Source organism: Nicotiana tabacum, chromosome 10 (genome assembly GCF_000715075.1).
Source record: "Nicotiana tabacum cultivar K326 chromosome 10, ASM71507v2, whole genome shotgun sequence".
Taxonomy (NCBI): domain Eukaryota; kingdom Viridiplantae; phylum Streptophyta; class Magnoliopsida; order Solanales; family Solanaceae; genus Nicotiana; species Nicotiana tabacum.
This window is the reverse complement of record NC_134089.1, coordinates 68,280,867-68,299,616: the sequence shown is the minus strand read 5'-3', so window position 1 is coordinate 68,299,616 and position 18,750 is coordinate 68,280,867. Positions and strand designations below refer to the sequence as shown.

General features: G+C 38.4%; 2 protein-coding genes across 7 annotated transcripts; one reads left to right on the top strand and one right to left on the bottom strand.

Annotated features, from left to right (window-relative positions):
* Positions 1 to 1,636: 1,636 nt before the first annotated feature.
* LOC107817364 (auxilin-related protein 1-like) lies at positions 1,637 to 11,238 on the top strand. Of its 4 annotated transcripts, XM_016643170.2 has the most exons (9): positions 1,637 to 1,821; positions 2,024 to 2,710; positions 6,337 to 8,008; positions 8,127 to 8,265; positions 8,362 to 8,459; positions 8,583 to 8,648; positions 9,359 to 9,448; positions 9,944 to 10,120; positions 10,553 to 11,238. In XM_016643170.2, the coding sequence occupies exons 2-9, from the start codon at positions 2,112 to 2,114 to the stop codon at positions 10,589 to 10,591; spliced, it is 2,880 nt and encodes a 959-aa protein (XP_016498656.1). In that variant the 5' UTR covers positions 1,637 to 1,821; positions 2,024 to 2,111; the 3' UTR covers positions 10,592 to 11,238. The 4 variants fall into 4 exon arrangements, with proteins under 4 accessions (XP_016498656.1, XP_075079060.1, XP_016498654.1 ...); XM_016643168.2 differs by having other exon boundaries at positions 1,671 to 2,710; XM_075222959.1 differs by lacking the exons at positions 9,359 to 9,448; positions 9,944 to 10,120; positions 10,553 to 11,238 and adding an exon at positions 8,733 to 8,853.
* Positions 11,239 to 11,765: 527 nt separating this feature from the next.
* LOC107817363 (uncharacterized) lies at positions 11,766 to 17,834 on the bottom strand. 3 transcript variants are annotated; one of them, XM_075222956.1, is made up of 7 exons: positions 17,604 to 17,834; positions 16,743 to 16,861; positions 16,564 to 16,650; positions 13,906 to 14,131; positions 13,508 to 13,593; positions 12,767 to 12,874; positions 11,766 to 12,214 (listed from the first exon to the last, which is right to left on the bottom strand). In XM_075222956.1, exons 2-7 carry the CDS (start codon positions 16,830 to 16,832, stop codon positions 12,158 to 12,160), a joined length of 654 nt encoding a protein of 217 aa, XP_075079057.1. In that variant the 5' UTR covers positions 16,833 to 16,861; positions 17,604 to 17,834; the 3' UTR covers positions 11,766 to 12,157. The 3 variants fall into 3 exon arrangements, with proteins under 3 accessions (XP_075079057.1, XP_016498653.2, XP_016498652.2); XM_016643167.2 differs by lacking the exon at positions 17,604 to 17,834 and adding an exon at positions 17,107 to 17,558; XM_016643166.2 differs by lacking the exon at positions 17,604 to 17,834 and having other exon boundaries at positions 16,743 to 16,951.
* Between the last annotated feature and the right edge of the window lie 916 nt (positions 17,835 to 18,750).

Here is an 18,750-nt window from a genome sequence, read left to right as displayed (position 1 = left end):
ATATCGGGTCCTATGAGGTATTGATCTTGTACATTATTTTTAAGGTATAACCGAGGCCTTGGCACCCTCATATATTCTCATGATAGTCTAGAGGCTCCGTAGATATACTGTGGGTCATGTTAGCATGGAAGGAACTATAAAATGCTACTTTTGTCATTTAATCCACTTGTAAACTAAGGATTTGTATTTTTTGCATCTACCAGTGAAACTCTTTAATTAACAAAAGTCAGTGATGTACATTTCTATCATCTCGATTGACTATCTATTGTTATTTATTCTTGAATCATTTATGGGCAATGTTAGATAGTAGGCACCAAGTAGGCTTGCTTGACTGAGATATCTCGGTTGAGCGCCGATCCCACTCGGCATGACAGAAAGAACCAAAACTCAACATCGATACAATGAACGCACAACCACCAAAAATAATATCAATACAAATTGTTGACTACAAACTTCTTTTATTAACTTCAAATAGCATTAGCACAAAGTACATCCTCTTTGATTATCAAAAAAGGAATTGAATAAGCTACCAAAAGATAAAGCTTACCACAAAGGTGGAAAAAACCTAACTACTAAGAAAGATAGTTCATAGACTATCTTACAAATTCTTATATTATGTAGCAGTCTTTGGTCACAAACATAATCACCTTGAATATAATTACAATTAAATCAAAATTATCAATCTCCTCTAATTTTTTTTTTTAATTTCTACCTCCCTTCACAAATGCATCGAATGCCTTCTTCTTCTTAAGCATCCCTAAGATAACACCTTTTAAGTGCTCAAGAATTGGGGATCAAACCATACAAAAAAGTTACAGCCCGTCTTATGATCCTTCTAAGAAATAAAATTTTAGTATTAAAAACTGAAATATTGAATTTAACAAAAAAATTTATACTAAGCTTACCTCGTAGAATCTACACTTCTTTAAACGATGACCAGGATTATCAATCTCCATGAAATTACCAGCACAATTTCTTCACCATAATGGCAGATATGCTTAAAATTATACATCGCATAAGAACTTTTAATTTTTTTTAGTTTTAAACGAGAAATAAAAGAAAATATGCAAGATTGATAATTACATTCTAATTTAAAGAGAAATTATACAAGATAAAGAAGATTGGAAAAGAAAAAAACTTCAAAAGCTTTGAAGCCAATGATGGAAGAAGAAGGGAAAAAATTCGAGCGGTTGGGTCTAATTTTTGGCAAAGGGTTGAGGACTCTTTTTAATGTAAAGAATCATTAACATCTATTTTTGATTGTTGATGTTTGTTTGATTTTCACGCTATCTTGTGTTGGCGCTTTACACGTAAAAAGTTATCCAAATTTAACCCGTCGTATACATACTTAAGAAAAATTGAGTGCGTAAAAAGTTACCCAAATTTAACATGTGTGTCACGGAATTTGACTTAAAAGGTCAAGGGGTAACTTGAGGTCTGTGGCTATATGTTCAGGTTATCCTTTTAAAAATACTCTTAACTGTAAAACAATTGATTTTACTTTCAATTGAAAGCAAATTACTTTGAAAGTCAACATAGATGAACAAATCAGAGAAAAAGTAAAAAAAGTAAAAAAAGTTAAAGATTTGCTCAAGTTCATAACCTTAAAATATTTGGGGCAGAGTAGAAATTTTGTGAAAGAAGAAGGCTCTTTCCACAAAAAAGAACCCAATCAATTCAAAAGAAAAAATGAAATAAATGAAAGAGAAAATTGAAAGAGACGAGAGACAGGGAAAAAGGAAACCACACGACGGAGGTCGGAGGAAGAATAGAACCAGTCACCGCCGATACTTACTCCTTCCCTTCAAACCCTAATTCAATGTTCACTTTCTCTTTCTAATCTCTCTCTATCTCCATTATTGCTGCCTCGACTTTTTACATATACATACATATTGTATACGTATATGTAGCTTTTAAAATATATATGCATCTATATATTAAGATTATTATTCATGTCCTTCATTCATTCACAGCTAATCATCTGCAAGTTAATTGACCATATTGCTCTTGCTGTTGCTTCCAGTTTACAGATCTGTACAGCGACAATTGCCCTGTTTCTAAGGGCAATATTGTAAAATTCTGCCAGATCTGCTGCGACTTGAATATTTCCAATGGATGAGCTCGATGTGTTAGCTCGAGACTTCGGGTTCCGACCAGCAGGAAAATCGGCACCGATGAGATCCGACGCCGGAGATCGACGTTCCTCCTCCGTCCGATCAACGACCTCTTCGCCATTGTTTGATGATCCTGATGGTACGTTATTTAACGATGTATTTGGCGGGCCTCCTAAATACACAAATACTAGTGGCAATAGCAATAAGTCGGCGTCGATGAACGATTTCAATTACGATTCAATTTTCAAGTCGGGGAATGAATCGAAGAGCAATAACAATAACGATGACAACATGAAAACATCGTCGTTGCCTGTTTACGACAAGCCAGTATACGACGAGGACATATTTGATGGATTACCGGGAGTAAAGAGTAAATCAGTATCTTCATCCACGGCGAGATTTGAAGACGATGTTTTTGCTACAATGACTTTGCCGCCTCAGAGGACTGATAATAAGAGTCATTTTGATGATCTGTTGGGGAATTTGGGGAGGAAAGAGAAGGTGGCTGAACCGAAGAGCGGCAAGAGCAGTGGTTCCACAGAGTTCGATGATTTACTAGCTGGCTTTGGGAGTGGCAGTCCTGCCACCAGTAGCAGGTACTTTGTCATATCTTTTTGGAGCTCCTTCCCTATCCCATTGTTTAATTTCAGCTATTTTTGGTGCAATGAGACATAAATAACAAATGTGACCTGGCTGTTGAACTAAGCCTTGCATTTAAGTGGAGAAGGACAGAGAAGGCTGACCCACTATCTCCGAGTTGTGAAGCTGAAACATTGGAGTTTATAGGTCATTAACAATAACAGAATTTCATTGACTTCCTATTATTTTGTTGCACGAACAAGAAAAGCATTTGCAAGCACCTCTTATGAAATCTTACTTGGACTGGAGATCAGTGATTCAGGATTTAATTATTTAGCTCGTGTGGGGAAATATTGTTGGATATCATAGAATTTGAAAGCTGTATGGCCTTCTTTATCGATTGGCGTGTAGGTGAACTTAGTACACTCCTGAGAGTTATTAATGTATTGCTGAATTACTAGAGCTATTAGATAGTACTAGCATTATGTTCATCTGGATAAAACATGCCTCATTTTGAGAAATTGTTTCTGGTAATGGCTTGCTGTCTGTATTTAAGGGTTTGCTTAGCTTAAACGATGATGTTCATAGATTATCTTCTTTCGAAAGTGAAGTTCACAGACAAAAACTTGTACTAGGGAATATTATCATGGAATGATGATTGTGCATATAAAGTATAAACTGCTTATTTATTATGATTGGCTGTTCGAAAACGGTTCTGCATCTTATGTAGTTATTGCCCCTTTGTTTTTGGGGTTTGGAGAGGGCTTTGGGGTTGAACTCCAAACATTCTTACTTCTCTGCAGTCATAGAAAAGGGTCAAAAATTTTTGTACTGTCAAGATGGAGAACATGATCAGATCATCTGCTTTCTCTGGTTGACATGCATACTATTTTTAAGGGTGTAAATACTGCTTTAGAGGGCTAACATAATAAGCTTGTTCCCTTTGTATGAAGAACTGGTTGTCCATATAAATTTTTCAGTCATTCTCACTTTATATAGTCTTTGAAATCTCCATAAGCCTTGTTGCTAATACTGTAATACATGGAGTAATTTCCGTCTTCTCTTGGTATGCTCGTGATTGGCAAAAGAGTAGTTGGTTGAAACTGTCACCTCTAACCGGTAAGCGCAAAAGATGCAATTTTTGTGACAGAGGTGTTAAAGTCCTGTCATCCTTGGCAATTAGCGGTTCAACTGAACCTGTTTAGTAGTTTGGATGTCTTGTTAAAACGAAGTTTGTTCATTTGTTTTTTTGATTAGGTAAGATTTTATTAAAAGGTACCTGTTAGATAGTTATGTATAAATAGTTCTAGTCCCATATATAGTAGGAGTAGAATGTATCCTAGTTCCATATGTGGTAAGAGTAGAACATGTCCTAGTCCCATATGTAGTAGGGAGTAGAATATGTATTATATATAGGGTTCATTGTATCATCGTTAATAAATAGATTTTTCTCCCATGCATTCTCACATAGTATCAGAGCTTCAGTAAGAAAATTATCGTTGTGCGTCATTCCAGCGACTCTGGGGAAGAAAAATCACATCGCCATGCATTTTTTCGGCAACTTCGTCTTGTTCCCGGGGTTCATCACTGCTACAGTAGTACTGTGCATATACCAGTACCACCATCAGATCCGAAACCTTTAGCGACCAAACCCCAGAAATTCCAGTTCCATCTGAACAGAAAAGTGAGGCACCGTGCGTCTTTCCGATTGACGACTCAAGATTGATTTGCGTTATCTCCTCATCAGTAAGTGTTGTGCGAAAACCAATACTACCACCTTGTTAGGAAAAGTCAGTTGACAAAACCTTAGTCAATCGCTCCAGCTGAAAGTCGTGCGCCTCCATGCGCCGCCAGAATTAAGGTTCCGGCGAGCTACAATATCTTTTCCGGCTCGTGTGAGCTATTCCGGCCACTTTTTGACAAAACTTCTTTCGGACAACTTACTCGTGCAGTGACCCTACCGATATAAATTACATCAAATTCTGATAACTTTTAATTTTTCCGGTGTGAACAATTAGCTTTCCGGTGTAAACAATGATTTCGGTGTGAACAGTAAATTCAAGTAAAGTTTCTGTTTTCTGGTTGTGTTTTAGAACATATTTTGTAATGTGGAATTCGGCTTAGTCTCACTATTTTCAAACTTTTCCAGTGACCTTTTGGCCAACTTTTGTTTATCGGCAATCACCTGGTTTGGTTTTGTTGCTCAGGGGGAGTCTAGTGGCCTTGTATGTCGAATGATCAGCTTGCAGATATTTTCACCAAGTCCGTCACTGGTCATCGTATTAGTTACATATGTAACAAGCTCAGTACATGTGATTTGTATGCACCGGCTTGAGGAGGAGTGTTAGATAGTTATGTGTAAATAGTCCTAGTCCCATATGTAGTAGGAGTAGAATATGTCCTAGTCCCATATGTAGTAAGAGTAGAATATATCCTAGTCCCATATGTGGTAGGAGTAGAATATGTCCTAGTCCCATATGTAGTAGGGGTAGAATATATATTATATATAGGGCTCATTGTATCATTGCTAATAAATAGATTTTTCTCCCGTGCATTCGGACAGTATCGAGATGGTACAAAATTAGAAACATCCAAGCTAATATAACAAAGCAACTATATTCCTCCTAGCTCCTCTAGAAAATCCATATATTGCTCCATATTTTCCATTACATGTCTTTTACACCAGAAATACTAGTTTACTAAGCATCTTTTTTTAATCCTGGATACATGATGCCTTTCCCCTTCAAAGCAAATCCTGTTTCTTTCCAATCATATTGTCCAGAACACACATAGAGGAATTGTTCTCCATACTATCTGTTGACTTTTTGCCACTTTTTGTTGTTGCCATGTCTCCAACAAACTCTTTACACGGGAAGGCATTGCCCACTTGACATCATATATATTTAGGAAGAGCTCCCAACACTGCTTTGCCACTCTGCAATGGATGAGTAGATGATTGACTGTTTCTACCTCTTTTTCACACATGTAACACCTGTTACATAGAACAAAACCTCCCCTGAGTAAGAAAAGCTTCCTTTGCTGCAATCCAACCAAAACAGGCTACTTTAATAGGTGCTTTTGACTTCCATATTGCTTTCCATGGCCAATTTGATTGATAAAGCCCTTGTTGTTTTTGTAACAAGCGATAACAACTGTTGACTGTCAAGATACCATCATTACTTGTTGCCCAGATTAATGAGTCTCTCATGTTTTCCTTCAATCTAACATTATCCAATAATTGCATCAATTGAGAAATTCATCAACTTCCTAGTCATTGAGGCCCCTCCTGAAGATTAGCTGCCAGCCAATGCTTGAATAGAAGTTTGTTCATCTATCATTTAGTTCTTTGTTGTTCATGTTTTTCTTTCATGTTACCAGAGTTGGCTGGAAACTGATGATTAGATTGTTTACGTAAGTGGTATGTTAAGATGAAAACAAGATTGAGAAGGGAATTTGCCCCACTGGCCGAGATAAATAGACTGTATTTGGAATGTGGGATAATTTTCTTTTCTGCATATCATTTACTAATTAGAGTCACTGATTAGATTAAACTAAATGTACTCCGAATGCAGGAAATTTATTGCTTTAACTCTGTTGCATTAATTTTGATTCTGTTATGATTAAAGCTGTGCTTTTACCGCAGGTCATTTACAGAGTCAACTCAACCCTCCAAACCTGCTGGAAATTCAAATAGAAGCTCTAGTGTGTTTGATGACCCTTTCGTAGTTTTAGAGTCTACCTCGGTGCCAGCAAATTCTTCTCCCGGGGAGTTTTCAGATCCACTGGAAGAGATTGGTAAGCTTGGTAAATCTGGAACTGCGAAAACTGATGCTTCATCAGTTAGTGGAGGGGTGTTTGATGATCTAGATCCACTTAATGTTTTTAATAATCCGGTTCATCCACTTTCCCCTGAGAAGAAGACTGGAGGTAAGGACAGGAGCCCATCAAAGGCTGGACCAGGAAGGAGTGATGCACATACCTCTACCTCTAGAGAAAATATTGGGACATCATCGTTTAGATCTTCTGAAAGCCACTCACAGAAAAAGGTTCGTGGGGATCAGGAGTCTCCTCTTTTTGGCATGCCTTCAGAAGATCCTCTGAGATCTTTCAGTGAAGCTGCTCCACCTCCATATGCAGATAATGATCTTCAAGAATCAAACTTCCAAGTAGATACATCCCCAAGATCAGAGGAACAAGTGCAGTCTTCTGATGATATATGGCTTACTGTATCAGAGATTCCTTTTTTTACACAACCTACAAGTGCTCCACCTCCGTCGCGACCACCGCCTCCAATACCACAGCGCAGTTCAAAATCAGAGGCAAGTTTCGTCGCTTCAAATGCAAGAAGGAAGGGTGATGGGTACTCCTCTTCCCCAAATCACAACCAGTATTCTCAGAGTCCTAAGCCTGTCCGTCCTGCAGTTAAAAGCCCTCCAGTCTCACAATTGGATGAACTTGAGGATTTTGCCAGGGGTTGGCCCAGGAGTAACAGTGATGAAAATGCTGATGCTCTTTCTGGAGAAGAGATGAATGCGAACTCTGTAGCTGCTGCCTCAGCAGCTGCAATGAAGGAGGCTATGGATAGTGCCGAGGCCAAATTTAGACATGCTAAGGAAGTCCGAGAAAGGGAATATGCAAAATCTGCTAAGAGTAAGGAAGCTGTACATCTAGAAAGGGATGAACAAGCAATAAATGAAGTGCAGGAACGAGAGTTTCAAGAAAACCAGGAGAGACTAGAAAATGAGAGGCGACAGCGGGAAAAGGAAGAGGAAGAAAGAGCACAAAGGAAGCTTGAGAGAGAAAGGGAGCGAGCGAGGGAGCTTGAAAAAGAAAGGGCTAGGCAAGCGGTAGAAAGGGCTACTAGGGAAGCACGGGAAAGAGCAGCAGTTGGGGCACGTGACAGAGCAGCTGCTGAAGCTCGTTTAAAAGCAGAAAGAGCTGCTGTGGAGAAGGCTGCTGCTGAAGCTCGAGGACGGGCTGAAAGGGCTGCAGTTCAGAGAGCACAAGCAGAAGCTCGCGAAAGAGCTGCAGTAGAAGCTAAAGAAAGAGCTGAAAAGGCAGCTGCAGAAGCAAGGGAAAAAGAAGCGCGTGAAAAAGCTTCTGCTGTGAAAGCTGAGGCTGAGGCACGGCGACGGGCGGAACGAGCAGCAGTAGAAAGGGCAGCTGCAGAAGCTCGAGAAAGGGCAGCTGTAGAGGCTCGAGAAAGGGTAGCTGCTGCTGCAAGAATGAACCAACAAAGGAATGATAATGATCTTGAGTCCTTTTTTAGTATGGGTAGAGCCAGCAGTGCACCAAAGACGAGAGCGAGTACTCCAGTGAGTAGCGAACATCATTAACATTCTTTGTTCTTTATTTTAATTTTTTTTATAAGTAACGATAAACCTTTGTCGTTCATTCTTGCTGACCTTTTACTACATTCGCTGCCATTTTTAGGACAATGTATTTGATTCGCAATTCCAGACTAAGGCAGGATCTGAAGGGCCAAAATCAACTTCTGGTGTAGCATCCTCCAACATGAGGAAAGCATCTTCCACTACTAGTTTCGTGGATGATCTTTCTTCCATTTTTGGAGGTAATTCATCGTGTCTTCATGCGCAAACATTATGTATCTGATTTGGTTTTTAAGTTGTTTGTCGTGGCTTTATTGTGTACTATTGAACTTCACCAGCTTCTGCATCATCTGGAGATTTCCAAGATGTTGAAGGGGAAACTGAAGAAAGAAGAAGAGCCAGACTTGAACGCCACCAACGTACACAAGAGCGTGCGGTATATATCCTGACAAATAATATTTTCTTTCTAGTCATGTTGGATATTTTACAGCTTTTAGCATGTAGTCTGTTGGTGCTCATTGTTTATGTATTTATTCATAGTTGATATGTATGTGCTCAGGCTAAAGCTTTGGCTGAAAAGAATCAGCGTGACCTTCAAGTGCTGAGGGACCAGGAAGAAAGACATGTAAGTTCTGTTTTGGCAAATAACTAGCAAAAGCTATAAGTAGAAATTTGCTGTTGATATGCTTGTCCTGCCTTAACCCAAAAGGTAGCGACTTGACTCTCATAGCCGTGTTATCAAAGGGCAAAGGCGGAAAATGCACTTAGGATGGGGCTTTAAGCCCAAAACGCAAATGAAACGCGTGCTCCAACGAAGAAAAAATGAGGTATATACGTGTAGTTGAAGAATAATCACTATAAGCAGAGACAAATATTGTATGAATTAAGTAATTGAAGAAATTACAACTAGATGGAAGATTTATTGTTTAGTGCTGCTCTCTTAGCAAGTAGTGGTTGGATTTTTATTAACAAGCTTTTTTTTTTCTTCCTATAATTTAAAATTCACGAGTCCAGAAATTAGCATTTTGTATGGTTGACTACAGCAGTACTTAGTTCAAAGTGCTGATTTTTTTAGCGGTAGTTTGAAGTGCTGAATAAATCGAGTTAAAGCAAGGAACATTAATATTGCTCCTTGTTTCCTTGCTTCTATACATGTCACATTTAGTGAATAAACATGAGTCAAGTGTTGTTGGTTTCTTGGTTGAACTTGCATTCTAAAGATGAGCTTGCTTTTTCCTCGTTCCTCTTTTTTAAGTTCTATTTGTATCGTCATCCTTTGCTTCTTTGACTGTTGCTGTTTATTCTTTAATCTTATTGGTTTACTAATTGTTGCAGAGAATTGCTGAAACATTAGATTTTGAGATCAAGCGATGGGCTGCTGGAAAAGAGGGAAATCTGCGTGCACTTCTATCGACTTTGCAATATGTGCGTTTGGTTTCCATACATAATTTGCCCATATTTTGTTTAAAATAATCCCCCTCCCAATTAAACCCTTATCACCTGAAGGAATACTGGTGTTTCTTCTAAAATATAGATATAGAAATTTTAGGAGCCAAAAGAAAACATACAAACAACTTAGTCTGTCTATTGTCGTGTTTGGTTGCTAGTCAATCATATTTTCTTGGAGATAGTTACCCTCAGCCCTCCCACTTTGAACACCATCGTTGTAAAAAGGAAAATGAAACTACCAGTTTCTGAAATGGAAATTCATAAGCCAAAGTCACTATGATTTCAAATCTCTTGGAAATCATAAACTTTTTTATCTAGTTTTGATTAGGTTATCTAGTTCTTGACTATCCTATTCCTCAAATGTTTGAACTTTCTTCACTTCTTAATAATAATATCATCCTGTTCGAAGTCATTTCAACTTTTTTTTTTCTTCTCCTTATGATGTGATTTTCTCTCGTGTTTATTCATCAGGTGCTTTGGCCTGAATGTGGTTGGCAGTCTGTGTCCTTGACAGATTTGATAACGGGCGCCTCTGTCAAAAAAGTATATAGAAAAGCAACCCTATGTATTCATCCTGATAAGGTGCAGCAGAAAGGTGCCAACCTTCAACAAAAATATATTGCCGAGAAGGTTTTTGACCTACTTAAGGTACTTAACAGTGATCAATGCATCTTAGATTCATGTGCCACAAATTATTCTCTTTTTTGTTTTTTGGATGAGACATGTAATAGATTTCCAGCAACTGTCATGGTTTGATATTATTGTAAAGCAGATGTGAAAATAGACTCCTCTGTTAAGGCATGAAGAGTCTATCATTCCATTGTTGCTGTAGGCTTGGTGGACCTATTGACAGTCTTCTTTTTCTGGTCGTTATCATCCATATGTTCCCGACTACTCACTTCTTTTCTCCAATCTGTTGATTTTAAGTGGTCGCGATTTCTGCATCCTTTTACCTGAATTGCTTAGCTTGAGTTATTGTCTTACTTTTTGCCAAAATTATCATTGTAATATCCTTTTCCTGCCTTTGTTATTTCTGATTGCACAACTCTCTTTAGCTTATTCTCAAGTTATATTTTTCAGGAAGCATGGAACAAATTCAATTCTGAGGAACTATTCTAGATGCTGCATTTGAGTTAGCTGTAGCTCCCTTTTGGACTTTTCAATTGAAGAGGTGGGTAAATTTTCCTAAAGCAAGCTCGTCATTGCGATGCCTCTGATATCTAGCATTCCCCAGCATGTGGCGTTCGGTGGACTGCTAAAGATGGTCTTTTTGGCCATGACGATAAAGTAAATTTTTACTGTGTTGCTGTAAATTGATGTCAATGCCAGAGTCATGTGGGTAACTGGCACTTGAAGTAACTGGTTGGTGTAGAATAGCATTGTTTCCAATCATGTTATGCTTCTATATTGCATTTGGTCACCGTCTCTCTGCATGTGATCATTTGTCCTCAATATTCTTTTTTGGTTTCTTTCCAGTTAAGCTTGCATTTGTTTGTACTGTCATTGTTGTTAGCTATATGCAACATGGGAGGAGCATTGTAATATTGTTGAGCTGAGTATCACACAAGATGTAAAATCCTATGTAATTTCCTATTCTCTTGTTGCCTCTTTGAGCCGAGGGTCTCTTGGAAACAGCCTCTCTGCCCCTCGGGGTAGAGGTAAGGTCTGCGTCATATTACCCTCCCCAGACCCCACTTGTGGGATTACACTGGGTTGTTGTTGTTGTTGTTGTTGTTATGTGAAAATTTTGTTTAACGTGCAGAAAATACTCTTTTCCATCACTTTTTGGATTTTATATGATTGCTATTGCGGGTGCAAACAATAACATATGATGCTCAAATTAAAGCTTATCTTCAAAGCTAAGAACAGTTGAGGGGAGGAGGGTGTGATCCAAGCGTTTCGCCCCTATCTCTTGTAGTCAAAGTTTAATTTTATTGTTATGGAGCAAAATATATCAATTAATTGCTTAAAGTGCGGAAATTAGGCGGAGATTATCTGTTCCAAATTTTACTAGTGTGTTTTTTAAAAATTAGGAAAAATCTTGCAATCCCGGAGGTTGCTTAAATTATCGAAGCTACTGCATTTAAATCCATATTCACACCATCAAAGTTCATCAGATAGAACTGAGTTGGTTGTCTTTAGCATTTCTGCTTTTAATAATGGCCCATTTTTATTTCGCCGTAATTTTTTCCTCCAATATATACATATTCTCTCTTTCATTACGGGCTTTATCCCTTCCAAACATAGAGGTGACAGGGTTCCCAATGTGAAAGAAACACAGTTGAACAGCCTATGAAGCTGAACAAGAAGAATAGTTTTATTAAGTGGCTAGAAAGGAGCGTACCTCTGGTCGGACAAGTGAGGAGCAACATTGAGGTATGTAAATCACTTGTATGAAGTTAGCAATGTCATTGGATCAAACACAAAAACAAGATAAATAGTTTTTTCCTCCACCTCGCGGATCAACTTAAGCAAATATATCAACTATAACTGAACGTGTCCCCACTTGAATGATACAACCATTACAATCATAGGAAGAGCATCAAGAAGGAAGAGAACATAGCTTAAGAAGAAACTGCCTATATAACAATCTCAAACATGCCACATCCCTGACAGGTAATGTACAGTGCATTCAGAGTAAATCTAGTTTCAACACAAAATTTAGGCTTTAACCTGCATCCTTGATCAAGATTGGTTTGAATGAGCTTCAGCCAATCTATTTCGTAATACTTCTACATTGACCTGGAAAAAAACGACTATCAGATAACATATTTTAAAAAAACATTTTGAAGTACGTTCCAGTATAAAACAATTACCTACTCTTCACTAAACCTATAATGCAGACATATACATGCATAAGACTCAAATGTTAACTAAGGAGCAAATAAACTCAAGTGATACAAAATGCAAAGAGAGAAAACCATTCCCTTTGTACAAAAACAAATATTCCAACAACTAAATTTACCAGTTTTCAACCCTGCACGAATACCCAGAATGTCATACTTATCACTTAACAATAGTAGGTTATAGCAACAGTTACAAATCTGGTATACAAAAGATTCTGGTTTGCAGATAAAACCCTCCCACAAACAAGAAAGAGCAAGGCTGTGGTTGGGAAATATTTTTCACCTAAAACCCAAGAAAGTAACTAAACAAGGGTGTAATTTGATGCAAACAAGACAACAGTTATTGTAAATCAAAAACCTTCAGAAAAGTCTCGAATTACTTATCAAATAATTAAAAAAATTAGAAAACTGAAAAGTACATAAGACATTGAAATAAAAAAAGACTAACCTCATCATCTCTGTTGAGCCTAAGTCCACAAAGAGTGCAACAGATAAGATGACAGTTCTCTTTCAACTCCCCTTGCTTGCAGATGGGACACCAAACCTCTTTGCCGCCCTATAGGAAACATCAAGGTAATTCAACAAATCACCTATTATCAGAAGTGTCAGCAAATTGACAAAGACCATGTGAAACTAGAAATCATCTGAATTATGAAAGTGAAACTAAAACATATACCAGCAAAACCAAAAAGACAACCCTTGTGAACAGGTGAATCAGTAACAGCTTTCCTTCCATTAACCATTGAGAATTTTCGGAGTGACCATGCATAATATATTCATCACAGCACAATCAACTGGCCATCTCATCTGCTCTAGTATCATTATTAGACAACCTTTTGCCATGGAGGTATGACCGTTTTAAGTTAGGCCACACTGAAAGATTACAATCCTAATTTTTTTTTTCTTGTGGGGGGGGGGGGGGCTTGTATACAGCGGTAAAAGAGAGTCAAATTAAAACTTGATACAATAGTTTGACCAACAATGCCATACTATGAACAGCATTCTCACATTTCAAATAAGCTAAAAATTGTAAATCCACGCTTACTGAAAATAGGGAGTTATAGGGTTTCTAACCAATTTTACAGGAAAGGAATGATGAGAAATGCAAATCATAATTTGTTGTGGTTAATCTGAACTGACACTTTGTAAGGTTACTTTTTTGTTTTGACTTTTATAGTGGGCCACAAACCTTCTCGTTGAGGGTCATGTGCTCGAATACTGCACAAGCCAAATACTCGTCTTCTTCATCTTCCCAAGTTCCAGTAGAACCTTGTTCTGCAAGAAGCCAGAGCAATCTAACTCAAAATACAGGTCAATCTAACTTCCTAAAAGAATCTCTCCTCCATGAAAAGGATAAAACTGAAAAAGGAAACAAAAAACTAGTTCCATTTGGCAGACGACAGTTCATGATTTTCTGTCACTTTCAAACTTTGACGAAATGGGTGGGTCTAAACACCTCAATAACGCCTGGATTCTTTTTCTTGAGCTTATATAAAGTAGATTATCTCTACTCGGAATACTATGAAGTTCTCTAAACCCACAACTAGGAGAGCACCTAATTCCAGATGATGTGTGAAAGACCTTTACCTTTTGTTTCTTCCACCCTGAGATCTTCATAAAAAATCCTCTGCATTTCGAGCAACATTTCCTCACAATCACCTTGATAAGCTTCATCAAGGCCATCATATTCCCATATAGTATCATCAGATGCTGGGGAGAATTTTGAATTATCAAGACTCGTGCTGTGATATGAGTTCTTAAATTTCTGTATTTCATCAGAAACTATGTCCTCTAGAGATGACTTGATGAGATTCTGCAATCACATAGGCAAATATAAGTTCAAGGAACAAGCTAATTACCTTCTGTTAAGCACACAAAGTGGGACAAGTTGGAGTATAACTGATGACCACATTCAGAAAACTGACATAACACCTAGCTTTATAAGTGTATAAAATTTTAAACGCCAACTCTAACGAAACTTAAAGGTAAGTTCTATAGAGCGGTGGTTAGACCGGCTATGTTATATGGGGCTAAGTGTTGGCCAGTCAAGAATGCACACATCCAGAAGATGAAAGTAGCCGAGATGAGGATGTTGAGGTGGATGTGCGTGCACACGAGGCTCGATAATATTAGGAATGAGGATATTTGGGAGAGGGTGGGCGTTGCTCCCATGGACGACAAGATGCGGGAAGGGAGGCTTAGATAGTTCGAGCACGTGAGGAGGAGAAGCCCAGATGCCCCGATTAGGAGGTGTGAGCAGTTGGCTTTGGCAGGTACGAGAAGAGGTAGATGGCGGCCTAAGAAGTATTGGGGCGAGGTGATCAGGCAGGACATGTCGCGGCTTCAGATTTCTGAAGACATGGCTCTTGATAGGAAGGTTTGGAGGTCAAGCATTAGGGTTGTAGGTTAGGGGGTAGTCGAGCGTTTTTTCTCTTTGTACCGGTTGGTCTGATAGAGTTTTGTTTAGGACTGCTAGCGTGTTATGTTGTGTGCACACTATTTTTCTCTTTTTGCATAGTATTGGGTTATTACCAGTCCACTTATTTGCTGTCTCGTTCGATTGCTGAGTATTATTTTTCGGGTTTCTTTTGTTGTTACAAATTTATTCTTTTGTTCTTTTCTGATATTATTGTCTTCGTCTTTTGAGCCGGAGGTCTCCCGGAAACAGCCTCCCTACCCCCGGGTAAGGGTAAGGTCTGCGTATACTCTACCCTCATCAGACCCCACTAGTGGAATTTACTGGGTTGTTGTTGTTGTTGTCGTCGTCTTGTTTACAAGGGAAGAGTAGATAAATGACAAACATGTGATGTATAGGAGTCTAGTCTAGGATCCTACTGGATATACATAAAAAGGTAGAAAAAATAGTAGGGAAAAAAGATATTTTAGACGTAATGACCTAGTGAGGACTTGTCTCCAGAAAATGTCTACCCCAGCATTTATAAGGTTTTCTGATACCCCTTGACACCAATAGACATACCAGAGAAGAAACTTGTCCGTTTACCACGATGAGCTTTACAACCTAGATTTATTGTCTGATAGACAACAGTATCCTCAAAGACAATTATCGTCCGATCTTTACCAATCAGTACCAAAGAAAATCACCTTGAGAGAACTTAGAGATCACTTGTTGTTGTTAAGTGACATACAACAAACGCAAGTGCTGTTTCACTTACTTTTCTGAGCCAACAACAAAGGGACATTGACACCAAGGTTATAGCATTTCTGCTATTGATTGACATTCTATATAATCCTCCATAGCCACTTTCCAGGCATTGCTATGGACATGGGATCAGCCATAATATGCCTCGCTGGGTTTTCGCCTCTTTTCTTAATTTTTTGAAAGCAAAGATATCTAAATACTTTTCAGGAAGCTTTGACAAAAAAGATCTGTGCTAGAAATTTAGCATACCGTTGCAGAAAAAAAGGGGAAACATGAGGAATGATATAACCAAAGAATGTCGACCAGTTGCATGAAATGTTTATGGAATACGTACACATATGGAACAATGTGATTGGCATGATTTATCATCCATTTAAGGCAGAAAAACTTACATTCTGACTAATCAATGCATAGACTAAGGTCGAATAACAAATTAGGGTGTGCAAAAAGGAAATAGATCATGCCATCTTATCCTTCCGCAAAAGAAGGAAAACCACTCTTTCAACCAGACGTACCGGGAGATTAAGCCACAGTGCAATTGTTGTAAAAGGTACACATCACACTAGTGCTAACAATAGAAAACCCCTATCTACGAATCGTTCGCCAGTGATTGATCCAGTCTTATAATGAATTGAGGTGCCAATTCAGATAACATATCAATTTCGGCCCATTTCGAATTGCTTAATAGCCAATTGCCAGAATTCACTACTCAACAAACAACAGGTATGGAACTTTTATTGACAAATGAAGAGAAGTCGATTGCACTCCGTTGTTTCCGGGTAATTCTCATAATAATCTGTTGGAAGGTTTCAACAGACAGCAGTTATAGAAAGGGGCAGATCTACTGTACGTGAACTCAATAGCTTTCGCCCACAACCCTGTAAACATATTAAGAAATACACTAGATATCTATAAATATTTAAGTGTGAAGCCTTGTTATTATTGTAGTATTAACTTTGAGGTGCTTTTGGAACCCATAAATTTCAAATACTGGATCTGCCATTGAATGCTTACATAAGAGAAAAATCAATAATGAAACAGTAACCCATCAGTTCCCATAGAGTAGATGAGAAATTACTAAAAACCTTGTGTTGTTGGTCGTTGGCGAACCTTAATTTCCAAAGAAGGCGGCTTCGATCTTCTCGGACCCTTCTGTAGCAATTTTCTCTGAGCTACAAAACAGTTTATGAAAAAAAATATTGAATCCATCAATTTGCCCCAAATGTAAACAAGGGTATTCTAGAGGTAAAAAAAAAAAAGGAACCTTGTGTTTCCAATTGGAATAATTATTGAAGGAACTTTGAGATTTAAGACAAAGGCGAATCTTGAGTCTTTGTTCATCGTCTCCTGCCATTTTTTCCTAAATAGTTGGAGTGTTGGACCCTGGCCCGGAGAAGAAATGTAAAATCAGATGGGGAAAACTTAAACTTGCTTATTCTAGCGTTGTCTTAGAACAGGCAATATTAAAGAACATATTATTTCAATTATAATTTATCTTCTTAATATATTATAATTATCATGTTAGCATTAATGGAATTTCAAGTATAATTTATCTTCTTAATATATTATATCATGTTAGCATTAATGGAATTTCAAGTGATAAAGAGTGTTCGGTTCAACATACAAACCTACTGGGCCCAAATCTTTCTGCTTCCAAAAAAAGTGCTTAAGTTAGTCACAACAGTGTGCAGGAATTTCCTCTGGCATGGATTAAAGGAGAATGTGAACAGAACACCAATTGCTTGGGAAACAGTTTGTCAACCAAGATCAACTGGTGGAATAAATATCCTCAACTTCACTTTATGGAATAAAGCAACAATACTGAAACTATTATAGACAATATCTCAGAAAAAGATACTATTTGGGTCCAATAGCTACAACACCAATACATAAAGGATAAAGACTTAAAAGACATGAAAGCACCAGGGCAAGCAAGCTGGGTGGTTACAAAGATCTTTGAGGCTAGACAATGGGTAGCTTCTAATATGGACAAGTTACAGAAGTATGCAACTCAGAGCAAATTCAGCATAAAGAAAGTCTACATGGACAATCTACCTCAATACCCTAAAGTCACTTGGAAAAGCTTGATCCTAAGTAAAGGTTTGATTCCAAAACATCAATTCACCTTGTGGATGACCCTTCAACAAAAACTGGCAACGATGGATAGAATTCGAAAATGGGGGATTCAAGTGCAAAGTGAGTGTGCTCTCTGCTCAACTAGTTCAGAAGAGACATTCAACCACCTGTTCTTTGAGTGCCACTATTCCAAGAACATTTGGCAGAAGCTACTACTATGGACAGGAAAGCAGCGACAAGCGAAGTCATGGAATGAAAAAGTTACAGAACTGGCAAACATGACAAGGAGTAAACATCCCAGAGCTGCCATCTATGTTTTTCTGTTTGCAGCCACAGTTTATATAACGACCCAGCCGTTCGTTTTAAGAATTAATGCCCCGATCCCCTATTAACTGCATTCCACGTGTTTGTTTCTGCTATTATGAGTTGCCGGGAAGGTTTATTTGGAGTTTCGGAGAGTTTTGGGACACTTAGTCCCTAAATGAGAGTTTAAGTTTTAGAATTTGGACCGTAGTCAGAACAGTGTGAAAACGACCTCAGATGGTTCTGTTAGCTCCGTTGGATGATTTTGAGCTTAGGGGCGTGTTCGGATTGTGTTTTGGAGGTTCGTAACCTATTTAGGCTTGAAATGCCGAAAGTTGAATTTTTGAAGTTTCCAGTTCGATAGTGAGATTTTGATATCGGGGTCGGAATGGAATTCCAGAAGTTGGAGCAGCTCCATAGTGTTGAATGTGACGTGCTTGCAAAATTTCAGGTCATTCAGACGAGGTTTGATAGACTTTTTGATCGAAAGCGTAATTTGAGAGTTTTCTGGAGTTCTTAGGCTTGAATCCGATGTTAAATTGATGTTTTGATGTTGTCTTGGGTGTTTCAAAGGTTGGAATAAGTTCGTATGATGTTTTAGGATTGGTTGAGGTCCCGGGGGCCTCGGGTAAGTTTCGAGTGCTTACCGAAAATTGAATTGGACATAGGAAAATTTGATGTTAGCTGAACCTGTCATAATCGCACCTGCGTGAATGGGACCGCGGGTGCAGCGCAAGAGATGCGAGATTAGCCTAGGCTCTAGGATCCGCAAGTGCGAGGGGTTGGACGTACCTGCGGGACCGCAAGTGTGGTAAGTGAGTCGTAGAAGCAGAAATGGGAGTTTAATGAAATGTCGTAGATGTACTTGAGTTCCGTAGCTGCGGTCCCAGAGT